The 22,780-nt window shown below is 41.0% G+C and overlaps 1 protein-coding gene across 1 annotated transcript in view; it reads left to right on the top strand.

Annotated features, from left to right (window-relative positions):
* Window positions 1–19,524, top strand: part of twi (twist) — a 30,675-nt gene extending 11,151 nt beyond the window's left edge. Inside the window, exon 2 of the mRNA XM_065225374.1 lies at window positions 18,679–19,524. Coding sequence (XP_065081446.1) covers window positions 18,679–18,919 — 241 coding nt within the window. The 3' untranslated portion in view covers window positions 18,920–19,524. The remainder of the gene's footprint in view (window positions 1–18,678) is intronic.
* Window positions 19,525–22,780: the final 3,256 nt, after the last annotated feature.

Below are 22,780 nucleotides of genomic sequence, written 5' to 3' on the forward strand. Positions count from 1 at the left end.
AGCTAGCGGCCAACCGGCCGATATTAGTCGTAACTGACTCACACAGCGTGATATTGGCCCTAACAACAGAAACACCGAAGCATCCGTGGATCCAAGGAACGATAAAGCACGCGCCACCCAACACAGTATTCATGTGGGTACCCGGTCACTGCGGGATCCAAGGGAACCTAATAGCCGACCACCAAGATGTCAAAAAGTGGATCAAGTGGACGATTTGGAGAGCATGGGACACCGAGTGGAGGAACAACAGGACACACCATCTTCGGAAGATCAAGGCGACCACCGGATCCTGGAAGGATCGACCAAACCTACGAGAACAGCGAGTGGTGTCAAGGCTGCGCACCGGGCACAGCAGAGTCTCCCACAACTTCGGACGAACATTGTTCCGGAGGACCTGCGAAACCTGCGGAGTGCCAACCACCGTGAAGCACATCCTCGTGAACTGCGCGGAGTTGGAAGACCTTCGGGCTGCCTTCGGCTTGGAGTCAATCAGCATTCGGAACCTGTTGAGTGACGAGTCCCCGGCAGCAGCCGCCCTCATCACCTTCCTAAAGGAGGCGAACCATTACCACAATATCTGAGTGTTCCTTGTTTGTATTTCCGTTTTTTGGCCCTTTTGGCAGTTTTCTACACCTTTTCATTATAGCAAGATAAATGTACAACAGCCAAGATTGGGAATCTCCTTCTGAGAACCCAATTTTTTTTTCTCCATTTTGCAATCTTAAGAAATGAACTAGCCATATGGCTAAAAATCTCTATAATAAAGAAAAAAAATGCAAAAAAATACTGAAGAAATTCTTTAAAGATTTCAAAGAGTGTCAGGATGATTCCAACATAGAATTTGTATTGGAGATCAAGGATTAGAAAAAAATCTTCAAGACACAAGTAGTAAATTTAAAAAATATGCACGATTCTGAAACGTCCAAGTTGTCAAAACACATATCGAAGGTTTTAAAATCTTCAAAACGTAAGTACTGTATTAGGAAGCTCGTCAATATTTATTTAGGTCTGGGACCATTAGACTGATGCAAAATTTGACTTTTTAGCTCCACAGTGCTTAAATGGTTTCAAATCGGGTCCTGATTAGTCTCCCAAAGTTACAACTCAATTGGTTAGAAACAGGCTAGTCTTTTTCCATATTAAGCTGCGAAACAGTTCGATAGCCATTATTATAGAAAAATTTTTCAGCTACAACTTTGCTGAAGATCATTTCTATGTAAAACGAGACAGGAAAAAGTTATTAATTATTTAAGAGATTGATAAACTTATGGCATGATCAAGCAGCTGTTCTGTAGGCAACACTGTATTTTGCAGTGTGACATAGTAGCCATGATTTTTGTGTCCTATTAAACGCCCCATAAACACCAATGTTGCCTGCTGAGCAGTTGATTGAGCATGATCATAAGACATCAGCGCATTGAAGTATTGATAACTTTCGATCCTTGCGTTTAATCAAAAAGTGGTCTCCAGCAAAGTTGTAGCTGGAAAAATTTTCTACTAGTACAGTTGAAAGTTTTTGAAGCAGACCGATATGATGAATTATTAGATAGACATGAACAAAAATCTTGGTTTTACCATAGTTATTCCCATACAAACTTCAAATGGTTTGTGCCATCTCAGTTTCTCACCAAATGGGTTAAAATTTTGAGAGGTTAGTCAGGATCCGATTTGGAATCGTTTAAGTATTGTGGAGCGAAAATTTCAAATTTTGCATCACTCTAATGACCATTCTAATGGCCGAACACCCTCAGGGCGATAGTGCACGATCCAGAAATGACCAGAACCTTTGATATCTAGACAAATTTAATTTCAATAGCAGGCATCGTTATTGCGTGTTTTGTGTATATTGGATTAATAGGGAAAATGGATGTAATGTCTAATTTGGGCTCATACATAAATTCAGCAATCGACTAAATTTTCAATAGCGACCAAAAATATCCAGTATTAGTACCGTCCCAATGACACGTTCATCTACATAAAATTGATAAATAGCAGATTTTTAGCGATGGGCCCAATCTTAGATCCATAGGCCAACAATAGAGCCATTTTCCCTATTATAAATAACTACTCAGAACTTTCAGAAATGGATCCTTGAGCCATTTTTCGAATTCATATGAGTAAATTAGGCCACATATTCCAGTAAATGGAGTATTTCGGTATTATTTTTGAAATCATAGACGATAAAAAATATTTTGGTTATTCTATAACTCGATGGTCCCTTCAATATCGAGTTATGGAGAGTTGACTGTAGTTCTAACTGAAAGAGTCCAACTCGCGCATGGAACTCTTTTCTTGTGCTTGAACCCGTACGACCATTGCATTGGTAGCTCAGGAAGCGAAACAGTTTTCAGCGCAGGTTGAACAGCAGCACTCCCTTTTTTTCAACTGTTGGAAATGGGTGTTGAAAAGACAAAGACTTATGCTCTGCAGCGCAGTAGTAATTAAAAATTGTCATTTCCTGAGGGCGATCACTGTATTCTTGCGTACTACGGTGAACGAGTTCGCTTTCGCTACGGTCGTAAAAGTCGGCCCGTCGTCGTCAGAAATGCAACCCGCGAAGGGAGATCTATTTCTGAGTACAGCAGCATCAGGCGCAGAGTTTTCGCGCGCAGATTGGCTCTTGAGTTTTTTTTTTAAAATGTGTATATGATCCATTCAGATCTAAGTTGGCCGTGTGTCTTTCGTGGTTTGTTGTCATGGATGGCATCAGGCAAGAGCTGACAGCAAATAAGTTATAAAAATGTCACTCATTATTCTTCACGATGCGGCTTTCGTCGTGAGACCTTTTGGTCATTCCATTTTCATTCATAATAATAAGCGTCTTGGTTTTGAGGTTGTGACTGCGTTCACCAGGAAACGGTGTTTTAATGTCGAACGGATGTAAGTGAGTGTAAGGATGTTTGACAAACGGATTTTTTTATATGTATAATTGCGTCGTTATACGTGACTTGTTGCCCTAACAACGGGAAGGACTACTAGATGTAGATGGTTCAGTGCACGACTTTCATCTCTTGGTGAATTACCAATTCGCGTCCATCATCAGGATGATTGATGGGTTCTTATTACCAGCTCAATCAAACAAATTCCCAGAATCGTCTCACAAATCTCGGAACATCTTTATTCACCGCTTTCAATCGTTGCTAAATGGTCCGATTCATGTTAGTAGGTAGCGACACACGCACCAACCGGCAGCGTCCAGATTTATGAGCATAATTTTCCCGGAATGAAATATTTAGAAAAGAGTGAAAGGAAAAATAAACAAAATTACGAATGATCAACGCTTCCAACGATTTTCCCATTTTCACGTATTCTCAGACGTCCATGGAAATTATTTAGGTGAACTCATCAGAACGCTATGATCACCGGGGAGACACTTTTCCCAGCCTACTCTGCCTATGCGTAGCGCAGTCGGTTTATAGTTCTGCGCCTTTGATATATTATTTATAATGATGATGTTGATGGGATTTCAAATAAAACTTAAACGAATATTTAAGTATCGTAAATTTTCCGGCCACTGCGGGCTGAAGGCGGCAAAAATGAACACAAAGACTAAGTTGCTTCTGGAAGATGTCTTCGTTTTGTACCCTAATACTATATAGGAACGTTTCCGAGAAGAGTAAAATATCTTCCTATTCCCCAAAACATGGACTCCGGAGAGACAAAGAATCGTTTTTGTTTTCTTTTTTTTTCGGGATGACCCTCTCCAACGAATAGTGAAGTGGCCGCAGCATCAGTGAGCAGAAGGAGCTGAGTCACTTCCAATTACTGTTTTGCCGAAAGATACCGAAATGTGACACTTGACTTTGTACGGGCCTGCTGCCTGTGCCATCACCATCGCAACAAGACAAGAGTTTTCGTTTTGTTCCCTCCCTTCCTTCCTTGGTGGTGGATGATGGATTTTCGGTGTCAAACAGTGCCATCTTTCGACTTTAATGGAGTCGCATGGTTTGCGCTTTGATATGAAAGAGAATGCTTCAGGTTTCTTTCGCCGTCTCCGTCGTCGTCGTCGTAATGGTTTGGATTATGCGAAAAAATGGGTCCATAAAAGACGTTTCTCACACGTTTCGGCAGTTCGTTTGGGGAGAAGTCGTCCATCATCCGGAGCGCTAGCGGAGGGATTCGAGGGGATATCAATCCGTAAATAGTTCTGCTTCTTTCCAGTTGTAGTTGTCGGGCAGTTTTTTTTTTAAATGACATACATATGTAGTTGGATTATTGTTTTAAGCAAGGAAGTAATTTTTTGAATTATCGAGGATATGAGCGAAAAAAAAACTGTGGCTTTGTACGTACGACACTGAAGACACTAAAACGGTTAGATGAAAATCCATGTATTAGGGTAGATGTACCAGTTATGGCCATACGTTTCTATTATGGTTTGTTCCAATTATGGCCTACGGGAATTCCATAGGCCATAACTGGAACACACCATAATAGAAACGTATGGCCATAACTGGTACACCTACCCTAGTAGATTTATAACAAAACACATCCTCCATCTTCATCGTTGCTAGTTATGTAATAAGGTTTTTTACCCTTCTTACAAAGAAGGGTATAGATATCACTTGAAAAACCGACTATCGATCCGAGGCCCGGAGGGCCGAGTGTCATATACCATTCGACTCAGCTCGAAGAGATCGGAACATGTCTGTGTGTGTGTGTGTGTGTGTGTGTGTGTGTGTGTGTGTGTGTGTGTGTGTGTGTGTGTGTGTGTGTGTGTGTGTGTGTGTGTGTGTGTGTGTGTGTGTGTGTGTGTATGTGTGTATGTGTGTGTGTATGTAACGAAATGAATGCGCTCACGTTTCTCAGCAACCGCTCAACCGATTTGGACAAACTCGGCGCCAAATGTTAGGTCTCATTGAACGCTATTGAACGGTTTTGGAATCGGTGAACCGGTTCCGGAGATATGGCCGGAATAAGATCCGGTGAATATGGGCCTTCACGCTGGATTTAACGGAAAACGTATCAAAACCATCATGCGACACATCAAATTACTACAGAATTCAAAAATAAGATCAATGCAAGTCGTGTTAAGTGTTCCAGACCACATTGGACACACTTGGACATGTTCCGGGTACCCCGGGGAAGTTGCTTGAATATGAATTGAATTAAAACCCATTAAATCACATTAAAATACGAGATAAGGTGATTGGTAGCCTCACCAAATAGACTACACCCGGATATATTCCGGGTACCCCCAGGCAGTGGCGTAGCGTCACTGGATGACACGGGGGTGGGGGGCATTAATGGTAATGGTTATGGTAGTCAGTAAGGTCCATTAATGGTTTTGTATTATAGCTCAACTTTACGTGGAATATATCGTGAATTGGTAATCAGTAAATTACAGGCAACCAATTCGCGATATATTCCACATAAAGTTGATCGATGTTACAAAACCATTCGTGGACCTTACTGACTACCATAACCATTACCATTAAAGTTCTCAAACCATAAGTTAAAAGGTTCTAATATAGTTTTCTTTCCGAAAATGTATGGAGAAAACAAGAATTTGGAACGGTAATGGTTCTTAACAACCCATTATTTGTAAGGTCCAGTTCCAAAAAACCATAATACATAAGGTTGAAACTTTATCATTAAACGTTCATGTAAAGTTCCATAACCATTTCAGTTAAAGTTTAGCAGGGATTATAAACAATTTTTAACCATTTTAGGTAAGGTCAATTTATGGTTCGCGTTTATGCGGGCGCTCATATGTCTTCAGCAACAAATAGTTACTCTTACAAGTCAAATGTTATTTTTTTCCTCTAAAAAACACGCTGCGAAATAAAGCAAAACGAAAAGCAACATGTCATCTATTATGAGACACTCTGCAGTACGAACTGGAAACCCTAGCGTCCGCTATGAAATTATGTGTGAACGTCTGTGGCAACAAATGGTTCTACCTTCACACGGCTTTCCTTACTAATCCATCTAACAATCAGTCAATTTTCGAAACCATTTCAATTTTTTCAATCATTTCCCTTACGAAAACATCCGGGTCAAATGCTGCGCGGAAGCCCGTTCTCATCGTTCGTACAAATTGCGATCTTGAACCACGAAGATCCCCTTGAACGTGGCGGTTTCTTCCAAACGCCGAGATGAAAAACAATTAAAAATCGTTCATGGCTCAAGTCGCAATCAATCACCTGACACTTCCCAAGTCGTCGTCGTCGTCGTCGGCGTTGTCATCTCATCAACTTCGGTCCGACCCTCCTAGTAAAATTACTTCTTCCCCAAGAAGAAGCGCGTTTCTGGTTTGCCACGCACAGTAGCAGCGCATCATCGTCCCTAGTGTCAGGTTTTTACTTTTCATTTCCAACCCAAATCGTGTTATGGGTCGTGGAAAAATCGTCGACAAAAAGAGCAATAAATTTCCTACATCTTCCTAGCTCTTCTCCGAGGACGCAGCGCAGTCGTAATACACAGTTTCGTTGGTTCCGTCAAGAAAGAGTGAAGAACTCCTTTTTCACGTCATTAATGTCTGATCGTAGCGTGCGTGACTTTTCTCGAGCTGATAGGCAAATCGACGTAAGAACAATGGTAAACAATAATGGCTTTAAACATCAATTCATTGAAACTGATAGCTCGCCAACGTCAGTTTCGTAAAATTAACGTTCGAAGCCATTGTTTAGAAGTACTTACGTCGATTTGACTGTTTGCTCGAGTTTTTTTTCTTCTCCTTGCAGTCGTTTGTTTTCATGCCGCAAGGAGGGTTTTGTACCATTTCGGATGGGGATCAATTTGCATAAACCGTACGAATTCCCACCTAATCGAAATTTTTATTAAAAATCACCACACAATCCAGGAAATTTACTTTATTGATTTACTTGGGGAAATTGCAAGAACCAATACAGAGGAGCAGGGTGGCCACTGAACTGGGAAAAAAATAATTAAAATAATTTGTAAGTTTGTTATTTACATCTTAATTTATTTTGAAAATTTATCTAGGCCTACAATTTTTGAAATTTTTCGGAGTTCCAGGTGTGTGTGTGTATTTACAATCTAACTCTCACTGACTGGCAGTGGCATTATGGATAGAATCCTCCTGCAGCCATCTTTTATATAAATAATTGCAAGAAGCTTAAATCCGGGAGTTAAAAGGTGACAGCTCTATCGCAACTCCAAAATCCCATTTCAAGAACGCAAGCATTCCGAAGCTATTTTCGTATACGATACATTTCAATGTAGGATTCATTCACTCATAAAATTTGACACATTTTTATTGGCGAATTTCCATGTAAAATTCCACATGACTTTCATTTGTTCACACATAAACAGAATCCACTCAGAAGTACACATGAAATGTATGAGTCAAATAATTAGTATGTGTGGTTACACCAAGGGGCACACCAATTTTGAGTCAACATTTTTCTCAGTGTGCCGCAAGTGTTCCACAGGTGTGCCGATTATGCCGGCAGTGCGGGTCATAGAGCAAGCTAAGATTTTTTTGACGGAGGACTACGTCTTTGGTTTTAATATGGGGGTACACTTTGTGAAAACCGAAAATGGAACAAGTAACAAATTAAGAAAGATTTTGAACGTTAATAACTCAGCTGCCCTTGGTCCAATTTCAATAATTTTATCACCAATCGATCAGAAATATGGCTACGCATCGATAACAATGCTTGATTTTCAACAAGAAACTATTGAAAAACTGGTAAATGTCCAGCATTGTCCAAAAGCGTCGAGTTAACTAACAAATTCACCAATTACCTACATGCATATGCTGCTTCCCCAGCACAGTCGTCAGAGAGTAGTAAGTAGACGAAACAAGTCGAAGTGGCATTCGACTCCGAGCTTCGGGCGCGTGCGAATAGGGAGGATGGAATTGCGTAATATTTTGCACACTTATCGCCATACTCAGAACCACACGCTCCCAACGACCACACCACTGTGTGGTGGTGTCCGGTCGACGAAATTAGTAGCAGCAGTGCTTTCGGCGTGTGGCGTTGAAAATTGTTCTCCAGTAACAACGAAAGGCTGCCTGCAAGCAGCAGAGCCCACAAAAGCAACCATCAAAGGAGGAAGAAGCTGCACCGCTATGCTATGGATCAGAATCAGTAGCTCTTCGTGAGTCGCTGCGGGTCGGTCATCTATGCCAAGCGTTTCACCCTCGTTCCAAACGACATACAGCTCGACAGCCTCATCCGTGTTGAACACCCAGCTCAGAATTACTCGACCATCACTACAAAACGGTCGTTTTCAGGGCCACCAAAGATTCGTTAAAGAGTATTATTTGGACATTTGTCAAGGTCTTCAGTTCCCGCAAGCAGCTAGCTATCAAGGCTCAACCTGTCTATAGAAGGTGTGGAATTGCAGGCCTGAATATATTGGTGCAATTAGTTTTTCCTCGGCTTTCATTCCTCACGATTCGTTTCTTTTGTGTAATCAGTCACCCTTGTAGTGACGTCGAAAAGATTGTTTCAATCGGCGCTTACATGTGAAATTCAATGTGGATTATAGAATTTTTTGTATGTTACCAAAATTTATGAATGGTTTGCCACTAAATGTTGAGATAATTTATTGATTATTGAATTATCACACTGTATACTATGAAAAAGCAGCCTGTTTGTGAGTTTTTGCCTGTTTTCAAGTAAGGAGTTATCATAAAAAACAAATCGCCAGCTGGTATTTCCCGGCGACTTTACAAATAAATAAAATCAAGCAAAATCATCATGCAGAACAAGCTAGGATTTGTTTTACTTCATATTTCACAAAATTGCTCTCGAGTGTTAAGACATCGTCTCCCGCAAAGTTTACATTTTTCCCTCTACCAACACATACATCAGGGCTAGATAGATCTCCACAGGATCTATAGAATCCACGCAATTTAAAAAAAAACCAAAATGCACAGCATACGATAAGAGGTCAGGTTTCGACCAATAGCAGATAGATTTTAATTCTAAACAAGCCAAACGATTGGAAATTTATCTACCAATCTGCTAAAATGAACACTTAGTTAATTTTCAATAGGTCACTATTGAAAAATACCAAATGTCCAACTGTTGCAATGGTGATCAAAATTATCACCGAATGTCTGAAAACAGCGCATTCCCTAACACAGACTTAAAAATCGAATTCGATGAGATCCCACTGAACGGTGCTCATTCAATCACCGTAAGTGGTGGTGTCCAGTCCAGCAGCAGCAGCAGCAGGAGTGCTTTCAACAACAACAACAACAACAACAACAACAACAACAGCGAAAGGCTGCCTGCAAGCAGCGAGCTGCAGTGCTCATATGAGCAACCGGAGCAACCACAGAGAAGGAGGAAGAAGTCCCACCGCTAGGCTAGGATCGGAATCAGTAGCTCGTCGTGCTAAGCTCAGCATTACTCAACCATCACTACAAAACGGTCCTTTTCAGGACCACCATATATTTATTAAGAGCATTATTTGGACATTTGTCAAGGTCATCAGTTCCCGCAATCAGCTAGCTATCAAGGCTCAACCTGGTCTCTATAGAAGGTGTGGAATTGTAAGCCCGAATGTATTGGTGAGATTAATCATCGTCCGACCATTTTCCAGAACACGCTGGTAGGAAGTGTTATAGAATTTGAGAAAAGTGGGAATAATTCGCTTTGGGTGTATATTCAGTCCCCAGAAAGCCAATGAAATCAAATTTGTGAGAAAATTAGCTCTCACGAGTTCAATCTCTCGAAGTCCCTCCTTTTTTACATATTCTGCACAAACAATACTTTCCGCCTCATTCATATAATTCGGAAGGAAATCCTATGAGGGGTTAATTGAATACTCTTTAATACCAAAATGCACAAAACTTAAAAATTCATAAATAACAAAAAAATCAAAATACACCTTTTAAAGTCGGGTAGATGAATCGAAAATACTCAAGTTTACAGTCCCTTGGATTCTCTTCAACAATACTACAAATTTGATACGCTTACAAATAAAAAACGGAAAGAGTTAAGATAATTGATGATTGATCAATTAAAAGAACTAAATGTTCACATTTGTTCCGTCCACTTGCGGTCCTACGTCAAGCTTCCGTTCGTGCCCCTAGGCACAGACCCTTCTACTTTTTTTTTTTTGTAAAATACGAGTATTAGTATATTTGGCAACCCGGTATTTCTGACAGCTTTTGGTTTACAATCGCAACGGCCCCGAAAATGTCGAATATCGTGATCGATAAGGATTCCTTCTACCGATGAATAAAACGAGGGACAAATCACTATGTGGTGTGCTGAATCGAAAAAACGTTTTCCTAAAAAAAAATACTTAAAAATCTGTTAATACTTGAAAAGTTGCCAATACATCGTGAAATACACATACATTACATTAATACACATAAAATGCATTAAAATGCAGCATCCAATTTCAATTCTATTGAAATGCACAAAAATACCTTATATCAGGCAAATTAACCGCTAATGTGTCTTGATGCATTGATCAGTAATGCCTTTGTAATACGTCAATCGAGACTTCAATACATGCCAATACGGTTTGAACTGTCAAAGAATTTTCCTGCGAGTTTTTTAGTTCGGAAGGCTAAGGGGCTTCTCATACACTACGTATACTCTTTAGGGGGGGAGGGAGGTTCGACAAATATCTACGGTCCATACAAATTAAAAAAAAATGTATGGAAAATTGACTACGCGGGGGAGGGAGGGGGCGTCAAAAACCTCTTAAAATCGGTCTACGTAGATTATGAACTGCCTCTAAGTAGCTTGCTCGGGTCGGTGAGTCGCTCATCTTCGGATAATTCTAGCAGCCAACCAGTGCCACAACACCGTCGAGCCGTATCATTTGTGGAAAAGTTCGACTATTAGGGTTATTGTTCGTTTATGGTATTTGTTTATTAGGGAATGCAGGCAGTGGTAGTGATGGTACTGCGTTGACAACTCCGACAGCCACCACCTTTGACTCCTCGAGCTCCGCGAAAACAGACTTCTGATTCATCCAAATCCAGTTAAACCGCAGCGGATTCAACTCTCATGGGAGTGTTGAGGAGAATTCAACAGAATTAAAAAAAATATTATTACGGAATTCTGAGACAAATTATAACGCCATTTTAGCAACAAATTTGAAAAATTTAGAGGGAATGGAAAAGAAAAAAGTTTAGATGAGAATTAAAAGCAAATCCTGACAATAAACTCCAAAAGATATCTTGAAAAGAGTTCCATAATAATTCTGATAAAAATGCAAGGGAATCTCAATCTGATAATAGTTTCAATGGATTCCAATTCGGAGGACCATTTCTTTTAAATAACATGGCTTCTAAGGATAATATCAAAGAACTTTGGGAAATATTCCAAGGATACTTTTGAAAAGCAACTCATCGAAATGAACATTATTTCCTAGAATTTTTACAGAGAATTTTAACTGTATTTAATCATAATACTTAAGGAATAGTGAAGTGTGTTCCTAGGCAATCGACAGGCAAATTTGTTGGGCAATGAAAATTAATTCAGAGCATAAAGTTCTTCTTCTTTTTCCTCGCATTTCAAGCTTATTGCATATCGCTTCCTACTTAGCGGGTATCACGTCAACCCATTCCTACCCATTCCTTTCTGGACTTGCGTTCGGGCGCGGCCGGGGCTGGTTTTGCCTAGTTTGAGATCATCAGTTTGTACACATTGAGGATGAATGCTATTTAGTCCGAAGCAACGTCTATTGGTTCTGCTGACCTGGCAATAACAGGGTAGCATCCGTGGGCGGTCAATCATGCTAATGCTCATGCATTTCAAGCTTATTGCATATCGCATATTAGCTTATTGCGTGCTCTTAACTTAGTGTTCTTTGAGCACTTCCACAGTTATTAATTAAGAGCTTTCGATGCCTGTACCATTTTTGCATTAGTACAATTTGTGTGTCAAGTACAATCATACTCTATGCCCAGGTAAGTCGAGAAATTTTCCAACCCGAAATGTTCCTATAAAGGGCGAACACGAAATTATTGCGACACCGAAAATGTCATGCCAATTTTCTTATAATGTTTAGAATCAAACCAAAATTTTAGGGTAGTTTTATACATATATTTACCTCAAAAATCAAAAGAAAAGTTAATCGATGGAGCCTTGAGTGTAAAATTGAACGCATTTTCGCTTGATGCCCTCCATCAAAGTCTTTACAGTGTCATCCGGTACCAGTTTCTCAGTTTTTTTTTTCCATTTTCTTAACATGTCCTTCTCGTCTTTGACTGTCTTCTTGCTCTTCCGAAGTTCCCGCTTCATTATTGCCCAGTACTGCTCCACCGGGCGCAGCTCCGGACAGTTTGACGGATTCATGTCCTTTGGAACAAAATGGACAGAATTGGCCTCATACCACTCCAGGACACTTTTAGAATAGTGGCATGATGCCAAATCTGGCCAAAATAGCGGAGCTTCGTCGTGCTGCTGCAAGAACGGCAAAAGGCGCTTCTCGAGGCACTCAGATTTGTAGATCTCGCCATTTACTGTGCCCTTTGTCACGAAAGGCTCACTCCTCAGTCCGCAAGAGCAGATGGCCTGCCAAATGAGATATTTGGAGGCGAACTTCGACATTTTCTTCTTCTTAAATTTGTCGTCCACATCGAACTTGCTCTTGCCGGTGAAAAACTCCAACCCCGGAATTTGCTTAAAATCGGCTTTTATATACGTTTCGTCGTCCATCACACAGCAGCCATATTTTGTCAGCATCTTCTCGTAGAGCTTCCGTGCCCGAGTTTTAGCCGTCGATTGTTGCCGCTCATCGCGGTTTGGGAAGTTCTGTACCTTGTATGTATGTAGTCCAGCTCTCTTCTTTGCATTCTGGACGTAGCTCTGCGACATGCCGAACCTTTTAGCCAAATCACGGCTTGAGACGTTGGGATTTGCTTTAATCATCCGCTTCACCTTTCCCTCCGTCTTTTTGTTCTCCGGTCCCGGTTTTCTTCCAGTTACTTTGCCGTGGTCCAACGTCAACCGCTCCTGGAACCGCTTCAACACTCTGGAGACGGTTGAATGGTGAATGTTCAACATTTTTCCCAACTGCCGGTGCGACAGGTCAGGAAATTCCAGGTGTTTGGAAAGAATTTGTTCTCTCAACTCGCGTTGCTTCACCTCCATTTTCGTTGAATCGAAAAACACGACTTCGAGTTTGACAGCATGTACACAATACACATCAATGAGAAAGTGTGCAAAATTTGGTTGATTTTTACCCAATGGTAAAAAAGTTATGCCCTGTTGAATGTATCGCAGTAATTTCGTGTTCGCCCTTTACCAGACCGGGAATCGAACCCATCCACCTCCAGCATGGTCTTGCTTTGTAGTAGCTAAGGGAGGACCCTTAGGGCATAATGTCTGTTATGAAATTGCAAAACACATTAAGCATCTATGAAATGTTTGGTCAGCCTGTTGGATGAGCACCACTGAGCTAAACGAATAAATTGATATTGATTCGACAACATCGGCGTCCCACTCGCAACCCTAACACCACGAGTCAGAGAGGCAAATAATTGAAGGCATAGCGGACAGGGTGAGGGTTCAGTATATCATGATTCAGCCTTGTAGAACGCTTTAAAACCCCGATAAAACTTTCAACTTGGGAAGACCAACTTGCCGTGCCTATTGACTTAGATATCTCCGAAACATTTGGTAAGATCATCAGCACGGGAGTTCGAGTTGCTCTGAACCATGTTCAGCAATTGACAACCTGTACCAAAGGTATGAAACCGTTCAAATCGAATTTGTTGTCCCAGCTGAAGGAAGCCGAATACGGTAGATCAGTTCGCAAAAAAGTCTGCTATATCTAGAAGCAAAATCAATACTAATGAAGAAACTTACACATGTTAAGCTGAACTAGCCGCATTTAGAATTACTGAATTACTGATTATTTTTTCAAAAAGACGCCTATCTGATGTTGTAAGCAAAGATTTAAACGTCAATTTGTCGAAACAAACCCCACCATCAGAAAGGGTAATGTTTCCCCAATAAGATGGTGCTGTTAGTTTGCGTGGGAGTGCTGACAGTTTAGACCGTTTGACATTTGAATCTTCGTTTACAAAAGCCGATACATCCCTTTGAAAAAGTAATCGAGAGTAGTCAGAGACGAATTTACGTTTATGGGGGCCTGGGCCAAAAAAGTGTGAGGGCCCATTAAATCTAATCTAACACACTTAAAGGGTGTCCACGATGAAATTGCCACACACAAAATTGATTCGCAAAATTCGAGTTTTCATCCGATTGCCATCAAATTTTCAGGGATTGAGAAATAACTGTTGAACTTCATTTTACCATTTTACTCGTATTTTATTTAGAGTCCATACGCAAATGCCCGTACCTTGGCCTTAACCCCGGCCATAAGATTCTGCACAACCTGTGAATCAACCGTTTTTTGCATGTAAACCCATACTTTCTTCAGTTCCTCGACTGTCTTCACTACCTTAGGTCGTTTAAGAAGGTGCTGCTTCATAATCGCCCAGTACTTCTCGATGGGGCGGAGCTCCGGAGTGTTGGGAGGGTTGAACATTTTCGGCACGAAATTGACCTTATTGTCCGCATACCACTTCAGCACGTCCTTGGAGTAGTGGCATGAGGCCAAATCCGGCCAGAAGATTGTTGGGACGTTGTGGGCCTTCAGGAGAGGAAGCAGCCGCTTCTGGAGGCACTCTTTTATGTACACCTGTCCGTTCATCGTGTCCTGGGTCACGAAAGGTGCACTCCGCTTCCCGCACGTGCAGATGACTTGCCAAACCAGGAATTTCTTCGCAAATTTGGACATCTTCTGAGTGCGGACATGCTCCGGAACGCTGAACTTATCCTTGGCCGTGAAAAACAGGTTGCCGGGGATCTGTTTGAAGTCGGCCTTCACATATGTTTCGTCGTCCATGATGCAGCATTCAACTTTCGTCAGCATGTTGAGGTACAACTTCCTGGCACGGGTTTTGGCGGACTTGTTCTGCTTCTCGTCGCGATTAGGGGCCTTTTGTACCTTGAACGTTCGAAGCCCAGCCTTAGTTTTGGCCTTCTGGACAAAACTTCGGCTTAGGTGCAGCTTCTTAGCCACATCCCTAACGGAGGCGTTCGGATTTCGGTTGAAGGCCCCAACTACGCGGTTGTGATTTTTGGTGTTGTACGGAATACTTTTTCCTTCACTTCTGGGCTTCCGATCGGTGGTCAACCGTTCCTCGAACCGCTTAATCACTCGTGACACCGTGGAATTCGCGATTCCCAACGTTTTAGCGATGGAACGATGCGAGAGATCCTTGTTCTCGTGATGAATGCGCAAGATTTTATCACGCACGAGCTGTTCTTTCGACTCCATTTCCGCGAGTTTTGATCACAGGACTTTAAAACTTGCAGGATGTAAATAATGCACTATGAACTAAATCCACCCAAATTTTCATTAAATTCTACCCAACGGTTAAAAAGTTAGAGCAATTTCATAGTGTGGCAATTTCATAGTGTGGCAATTTCATCGTGGACACCCTTTAATTCAGATCACCGAAGTCGGTAGGATTTTACCGGGTTTTTGAACAGCAGAGCATAAAATTTTCAAATGATCGTTACACATGAGAAATCCAGAAAATTTATAAATTTTATTTTTTATCTATAACTGAACAAATTCTGTACAAGTTCGAAATAAATTTTCTAATAATTGGATTTTCAATTGATTTTTAAACTTTTACCAAACATTTCTGTAGTTCAAATTTTACCGAACGGCGGAGGCTTGGATTAGTGTGAATCTAATCTAACACCAACACAGCCAGTTCATGAAAGCATCCTGGAAAATGATAGATATACTTCCAGCACTTTTTCTTCTATTTGGTATATATTACACATCATAGATGCGCAAAATATATCAAAACGGCCAGGCCTACTGTGCAGCATTTGAGGGGCAAGATGATTAAGAAACATCGGGCCTGTTTAAATCCAAGATTTAAACACGATGCTTCAGAATCCAATAAATGGATCAAACGTGGACATCTCGTACCGTTCCGTTGTATTTTTATTTATAAATCATTTGTGGTTGGGAGCATCTAGTCTAAAAAGGTTAAGTGATGCTTCATTTTCTTCTAGCGGTTGGGACCTGAGCACTAACTCTTGTCCTAGCCCTATATGAAATATGGTTATAGCGCCATTACTCGCTTTCTGAAAAGAGAAGAAGGGAAGGGAAGGAGAGGAAAAGGACTTGGGAAAAGAAGATGTGGAATTTCTTTCCTTATTAGTATTGGTATCGTCAAGTTTTATAAAAACCATATAAATCATTTTGCCTTGGTCAGAGGTATTATTACGACATTTGAATAAGATTGTCTTATCATTTGTTCAGGCTATCATAACAAGCTATGACCGACGCGACGATTGTTAAAGCTCTGGTTAAACATGTTAAATCACGTTCCCGAAAGCAGTCAACAATGTATCCCAAACTGGATCAAGCGTGCGCCCTATTTTTCTAAACATTCCGAAGCCGAAGAGGAGGATGACGATGAAGTAGCGGCTGTTTCCGGTGAGTGCGATCCTCTATCGGACGAAACCGAAGTGAAAACCCGTCAAGAAGACGAAGCACAGATTCTCTTCGTCGACTTTCTCCTGGAGACTTCGGTCGACGGCCGCAGAAAAATCTCGGTGGTGTATAGCAAAAACGGGAGCGAATCACGAACCTCCGGAAAGCCCAGCAAAAGCACCAAAAGCGCGGATGGATGTCCCCCGTCAGCAGAACGGCGCCGTGGTAATTCAGAGCTCAGTTCACAGTTCCATCCAACGGCAGTTTGTCAAGCGATGGGACGGAATTGCTTTGATTTGGGGGAGATTGGGTTTTTCTACCACATCAACCAGATAAGCATTCGACCGTCGTAAGTTTAAGGTTGCAACAGGTTCCTTTCACGTTCACGGTTGGTAAGGGTCGAACGAAGGTTCTTAAACTGAGATAATTTAAATGTCTCCGATTTCCGCTTTTATTGTTGTTTTGTTTGACAGCAGCTTTTCGGCTTCGCATGATGGTGCACCTTCAAATATTGCTGTGATGCGAAAAGTGAGAAAGCAAATGACAGCGATCTTGCACACTGAGAAATGTGAGTTACTCGAGGTGCCCCAAAAACAACTCTGAAATTGCTCATGATTAGGAGCTGTCTTACCCCTTGTACGCAACCTGTTTTTAATAAGCTTCATCTTCGAAAATGATCTCTCACCACTTGCATTTGTAATCATCAGACTCGGCGCCGGTGGTGTAGTGGTAAGCATGAATACCTCTCACCCCAGCAGGCCTGGGTTCAATCCCTGTTCATCTCTGATCACAAGGGAAGTAAAGCCGTTGGTCCCCGGTTCATGAGTTGATGGGTCGATAGGCAGGGTCCAGGTGTGGGAGCTGCCTTTCAGGCGTCGGTAGCAATGGTGCTTAGCATGGAAAATAAGATCGACGGAAAAGAAATCAGGGTTAGATTTAATTATCGTCACGATCACAGTACTTCGACCACATTGATCTAAAACAAAAGTTATGCTCGATTGGACCCGCAAGTGACAGGTCGAATTGGCTCCCGTCATTGTCTCCGCCAGACTATGAATATAGTGACTATACCTTAAACCTGTATTCGCCTTGACACCAGTCCCGAAGTGACGTTTCTTCACACACATTTTGACAGTTCTTTATGGGGTTTTGCGTTGGAGTAAAAGAATAAGAAAAAGTCCGCCATATTTCACACATAGACTGACAGTTACATATGAGATTTCTCTATAGGAGTAAAGAGTTACAGAGCTCTCGTCAACGCCAATAACGACGAACTTATTGAAGGATTTTGCTTTCATGGTCAAGATTGTGGGCAGTTCAAAACTGGGGTGTCCAACTGCAATACTTTTATTCAATATGGGCATCATCTGATTAAAGACGGCATCAATAAATTAAAAAAATAATTATATTTCAAAACTGGTCCAATTTTTTACGCCGATCATACACGGAAAACAATCCTCCAAATTATCGTCCATTTTTAATCCATCCTCCAACGGGCAGATTGATGGCAACCGAATGAAATTAAAACAACCATTTATGTTATGCCTTAAACAACCAGTTCATAAACAATGTTGATAAAAAAAAAAACGAAAACGCAAACATGCACACAAAAACATCCACCAATTTTGATGAACATTTAACACATGTTTCGCTTTCTGGAAGACAACATTTATGGCTCACTTTTTTCCCTCCTTTTCTCGCTTCCCAATCCAAGTAACCTATGTTTTTAATTTTTTCTTTGTTTTTCCTTTCCTCGCCTGCTATGTGGGCCCACTGAGTGAGCAGATTCCCCTGGATCAATGCGGGATTTAGACTGAGCTACTATTTCATGATGTCATCATACGGCTTCCACCAGTCAGTTAGTCAGTCAGTCTTCAGCCCCAGCCAGTCAGTGGCAGGGAGGAAGAATGTTCCCACCAAAATACCATCATGCTTGTGGGGAAAATGACGACGTGTTGACCTTACGTCATCGCCATTTTGACTGGTTGTTGTTGACGTGTGTATTTTGTTGTATCCGCATCCGATGCAACATGCTTTATATTACACGAGATGGATTACCAAACGATCCCACGTGCTGAAACTAGATGATCGGTAGTGCCATTTCGGGTAACGAACCCATTCATGTTTTATTCAAAGCGGGTAATTTGAAAATGACCGGAATAACCGGAATAGCAATGAGATAATGGGAAAATCCAATCACAAAACAGAACCTACCTTTTCTTGCTGCATTTCACTAATCCTTCGCCTGTTTCGTCTTATCTTCAGGTACATCGACTTCCTGTATCGGGTCCTGTCGAACAATGAGCTGCCGCTGTTGGAAGAGACCCAGAAGAATCTGGCCAACTCGGGCGCCACCGGAACGGGACCGCTGCAGTTCAACGGCAGTGGTATCCTGGCGCACGAAAAGCTCAGCTACCTGTTCAGCGTTTGGCGCATGGAGGGCGACTGGAGCAACGGGAGCAGTTCCGGAAGTAGCAGCGGTAAGGAAGAGGGCGGCCTACTTTAGAAAGGCAACTGAAAACTATGAACAAAAATACGAGGAAAGTATTATTTAGTGCTAAGTCTTATTGTTCCTACAATGAAAAATAAAAATATGACATGCAACGAGCAGACACAACTGTATATTTGTGAAAGGAAGCAGCTTCGTCCAAAGAGAAAAGAGTTTGTGAAGATGAAAATAATTCCAAAAAATCAAAACACTAGTGTGTAAGCGAATCTAGAAGTGTAAGAGCTAAAAGCCAACAAACTGTATTAAATGTTGTTACAAAGTGCCAGACAATTTGGGAAACAGGATGAATCGTCCGTGCTTGACCAAGTCAAGCGTGGATTTTGGTGGATTCTGATGTGGAAGAGGATACAACCAAATCAAATGTGGTACGGTATAATCGCTTTAAAGGCGACTTTAAAGGCTGATTTATGCTCGCTCCATTCATTAAGCATTTCCATTTTATGTATGTTTTACGTTCTTCTCTATTTTTTTTCCTCCTATCTGTAATATTCTGTTGACGGTCAAGCTTAAAAGTTAAGGTGTAATCATGTGACTGACGGAACCGTTTGTGCCATAGAAATCCAAAGAACGCTACAAAGATACAATAAACATTTGAAAGTTCACTGCTGGAGTTTTTCTAGGATCCGAAATTTCCCGGAACGTGTACAGGTGAGAAATGTTCCTTGAACAAAAATTTGTGTCGTGCCATTAGGTCAAAACCTTACGACCGAATCCTGATGAATGCTGCACTCAAAATAATCGACACGTTATTTTTACGTGAAAAATCACGTGGAGTCTCTCTTTTCACTTACAGCGCATCTCAAAATTGAGCGTACAGATGTCATTAATTTCGAAAAACAGCTGTAAAAGCCCAATTTAAAGAGGTTTCTTGGCTGCAGAATCATTATACACTTATTAATAATTGGTACAGTATTGGGCTTATTTGGTTGCGTTTATTAAAAGTAAGAGCTATTTTGAGAAAAAAAACGCTTTTTCTTGAAATACCTTAATATCTTGAAATGCAATGAACTAAACTTTTTGAAATTTTGCTTATTTTTAGTCATAATAAAGATCATTATTATTCCACTTACGGGTGTTCAATAAAAAAATGAATTTTTTTTTCAGTCAAATAGCTAGTAAAAAAAAAAATTTCAACGAATTCAGTATTTTTTTATTAAAAACATAATATTTATTCTTCAAAAGAAAAAACGTCAATGAATATTGGAGAAGGACTACGCTGAAATCATTCTCATTTTATATTGAACGCCCGTTAATTTTTCTAAAATTCCACTAGGTAAAAAGTTGAAAATCGAGTGTTTTACTATAATAATTCTAACTTCACACAGGTTCTTCCAATTAAATCCAAAACTATACCAAAAAATCAATAAATATCTGTTTAACCACCAGCCAAGATTTAAAAAATATATCTATTAACAATGTTTCAAAAAAAAATCCATTAGGGTGTACGCTCAATTTTCCGATAAACTGTATATGTCAAATTTACGTGACGCAAGTAGAGTCTACGTGATCCCTAATAAAAATGTTATGGTTAATTAGCTTAACGACGTGTCAGGGCTATTGTTCGTTTATGGTATTTTTTTATTAGGGATACCACTTATGTTTCAACGGGAAATCCCTTTAAAGTCACTAGGTTTTTTTTTAACGAAACGTACATACGTGATTTACCCATAAACAATTTCTATGTGCATTTCATGCAAACCCTAAGTGATTTTCACTTATGAATAAATGAGTGCCACACTCATAATGGTACACAATATGGTGGCAGTGCAATGTGCATGTTTACATACCAGTGAAAATCTAGATAATTCTGTTGCTTATTTTCGTGTTGTAAGTATATAATGGTAGAATATTTTATGGTAAGCTGTTTCTTTGTTTTAGTCTGACGTCAATGAGTACCATGGATTGGAATGCAAGTTAAACGCCCCTGTTTCCCATATCCTTTGTGAGTTTCCACTAGGTCGATTTGGAAATCGCCCAGCGTTGGTTCCTGTAGGAGCACGTCTTACCTCTTGCAGCGTCGATGATTAACGATGATGTGTCGGCCAACGGTTGTCCAGTCCGTCAAGTCCCGACCTTCGTGTCTGCGTTATGTCGACTTGTCTCAACATGAGCTGACTTTAGCTATGTGTTTCAGAGCACGAATGTTCAGCACACTATGTACTTTTATTGTGCACCACACATCTTCCCTCTTCTCGAAATTAAAAAATGTTATAACTTTATCCAACTATATCATCATCAACGAAGATGGAGCAGACGAGAATAAAAACCAAAATACTAAACAATAAACCAAGTAAAGTGTTCAAAACAAAACAAAAACGTGAAAAGCATGGAAATTGACGAACAGGAACGAACTGTTCCTGGGAGAATTCTGCGTGAAAGTTGATTGACCTCTTGACTAGGTCTAGTGTTGTTTCTCTCTCGTCAGCTGTTATTTACCATTCGGTGGGAAAAATAGAGACTCAGCGTATTCTTCAGTGCAGCAAATCATTTTTAGTTTTACGTATGTAAATATATAAAGAGAAACCTGTGGCTTACATAAATCTGTTGATATATAGTTAAGTTCAAATTTTATCATGTTTAATAACACTAATTATTTGTTTTAGGAGTTTGCGGAATGCTGTCAACTGCTTGAACAAAATCATCCAAATACGCTGGTGCTTTTCTTACTCGAACTTTTCGTGATGACGTTTCGGGCTGGTTTGAATGCTTCTCTTGAGGATTTTCGACCGGTTCTGGTGCTTCTAAATTCCGCCATTTGGAAACTTTTTTGGTCTGTGAGATGTGGCGCTTCACTACGTGTCCATTTTCGTCGTTGAGCGTAAGGCTGCCGTTGTGCTCCTCGATAACGACGTACTTTTGTGATGAAAAGCGTGATTCGCCCTTCCCGCGTGTGTGACGTTCGATTATAACTGTGTCACCGGACTTCACTCGACATTGCCGTGCACTCCGCCGTTTGTCCTCGCGTTTTTTCCCAGCCATCTTAGCCTCTTTATCCCTTTCGTTGAAAAGTTCGTCGTCGATATTAACTTTTTCAAAGACAAACAGCGGGAGTCCTCGCTTAATTTTCCTACCTGACATGACCTCCTCCGGGGCTAGCTTTGTCACACTGTGAGTAGCAGCATTGTGAGCATGGATTGCTTCACGTAGCTCTATCACGTAATTTGTTTTGTTTATCGAAGCACTTACCATAGCCTTGTTGATAAGCTTCATGTAGCTTTCCCCATTCCGTTCTGTTGTGGAAACAAGGGGGTCGAGAAAATGGGAGTGATACTGCGTTCTGCACAATACCGTTTGTACTCCTCACCATTGAAAGGGGGGCCGTTATCCGTTTTTATGAATTTCGGTAGGCCTTCCCGTTCGAAGACATCCTCCAAGACCTTCCTTGTTTGCTCGAAACTCGTTGACTTCACAGGACGGGCGATGAGGAACCTAGACCTATAGTCAACGATTACGAGGATGGAAATTCCACTAAATTTGATGTACGGCCCGTTGAAGTCCAACGCAATTGTTTCCCATACAGCCTTTGGAGCAAAGATGCGTTGCATTGGGGTGGGTTTTTCAGGTATTGACTGCACAAGTAGCGCAAGATTCCACCCATTTCTCTGCGTCCTTTGGCATTCCAGGCCACCAAACACGTTGCCTCAGAATGCTTTTAAGCTTAGCTGCTGAAGGGTGTCCAATGTGGGCTACTTCTAATGTTCTTTTGCGTAATGCCTCCGGTATCACCACGCATCCGGTTTTCACCAGCATGCCATCCCTAGTGCTTAAATCATTTTCAAGGACCTGGTATTTCCGCAAATTTCGTGGCCATTCCCGTGTATTTAGTGCATTCATGACGTCTTGAAGGCATTGGTCTTG

The sequence above is a fragment of the Ochlerotatus camptorhynchus genome, unplaced genomic scaffold (assembly GCF_037179485.1).
Source record: "Ochlerotatus camptorhynchus isolate MF236.1 unplaced genomic scaffold, CSIRO-AGI_Acam_v1.1 ptg000021l, whole genome shotgun sequence".
Classification (NCBI taxonomy): domain Eukaryota; kingdom Metazoa; phylum Arthropoda; class Insecta; order Diptera; family Culicidae; genus Ochlerotatus; species Ochlerotatus camptorhynchus.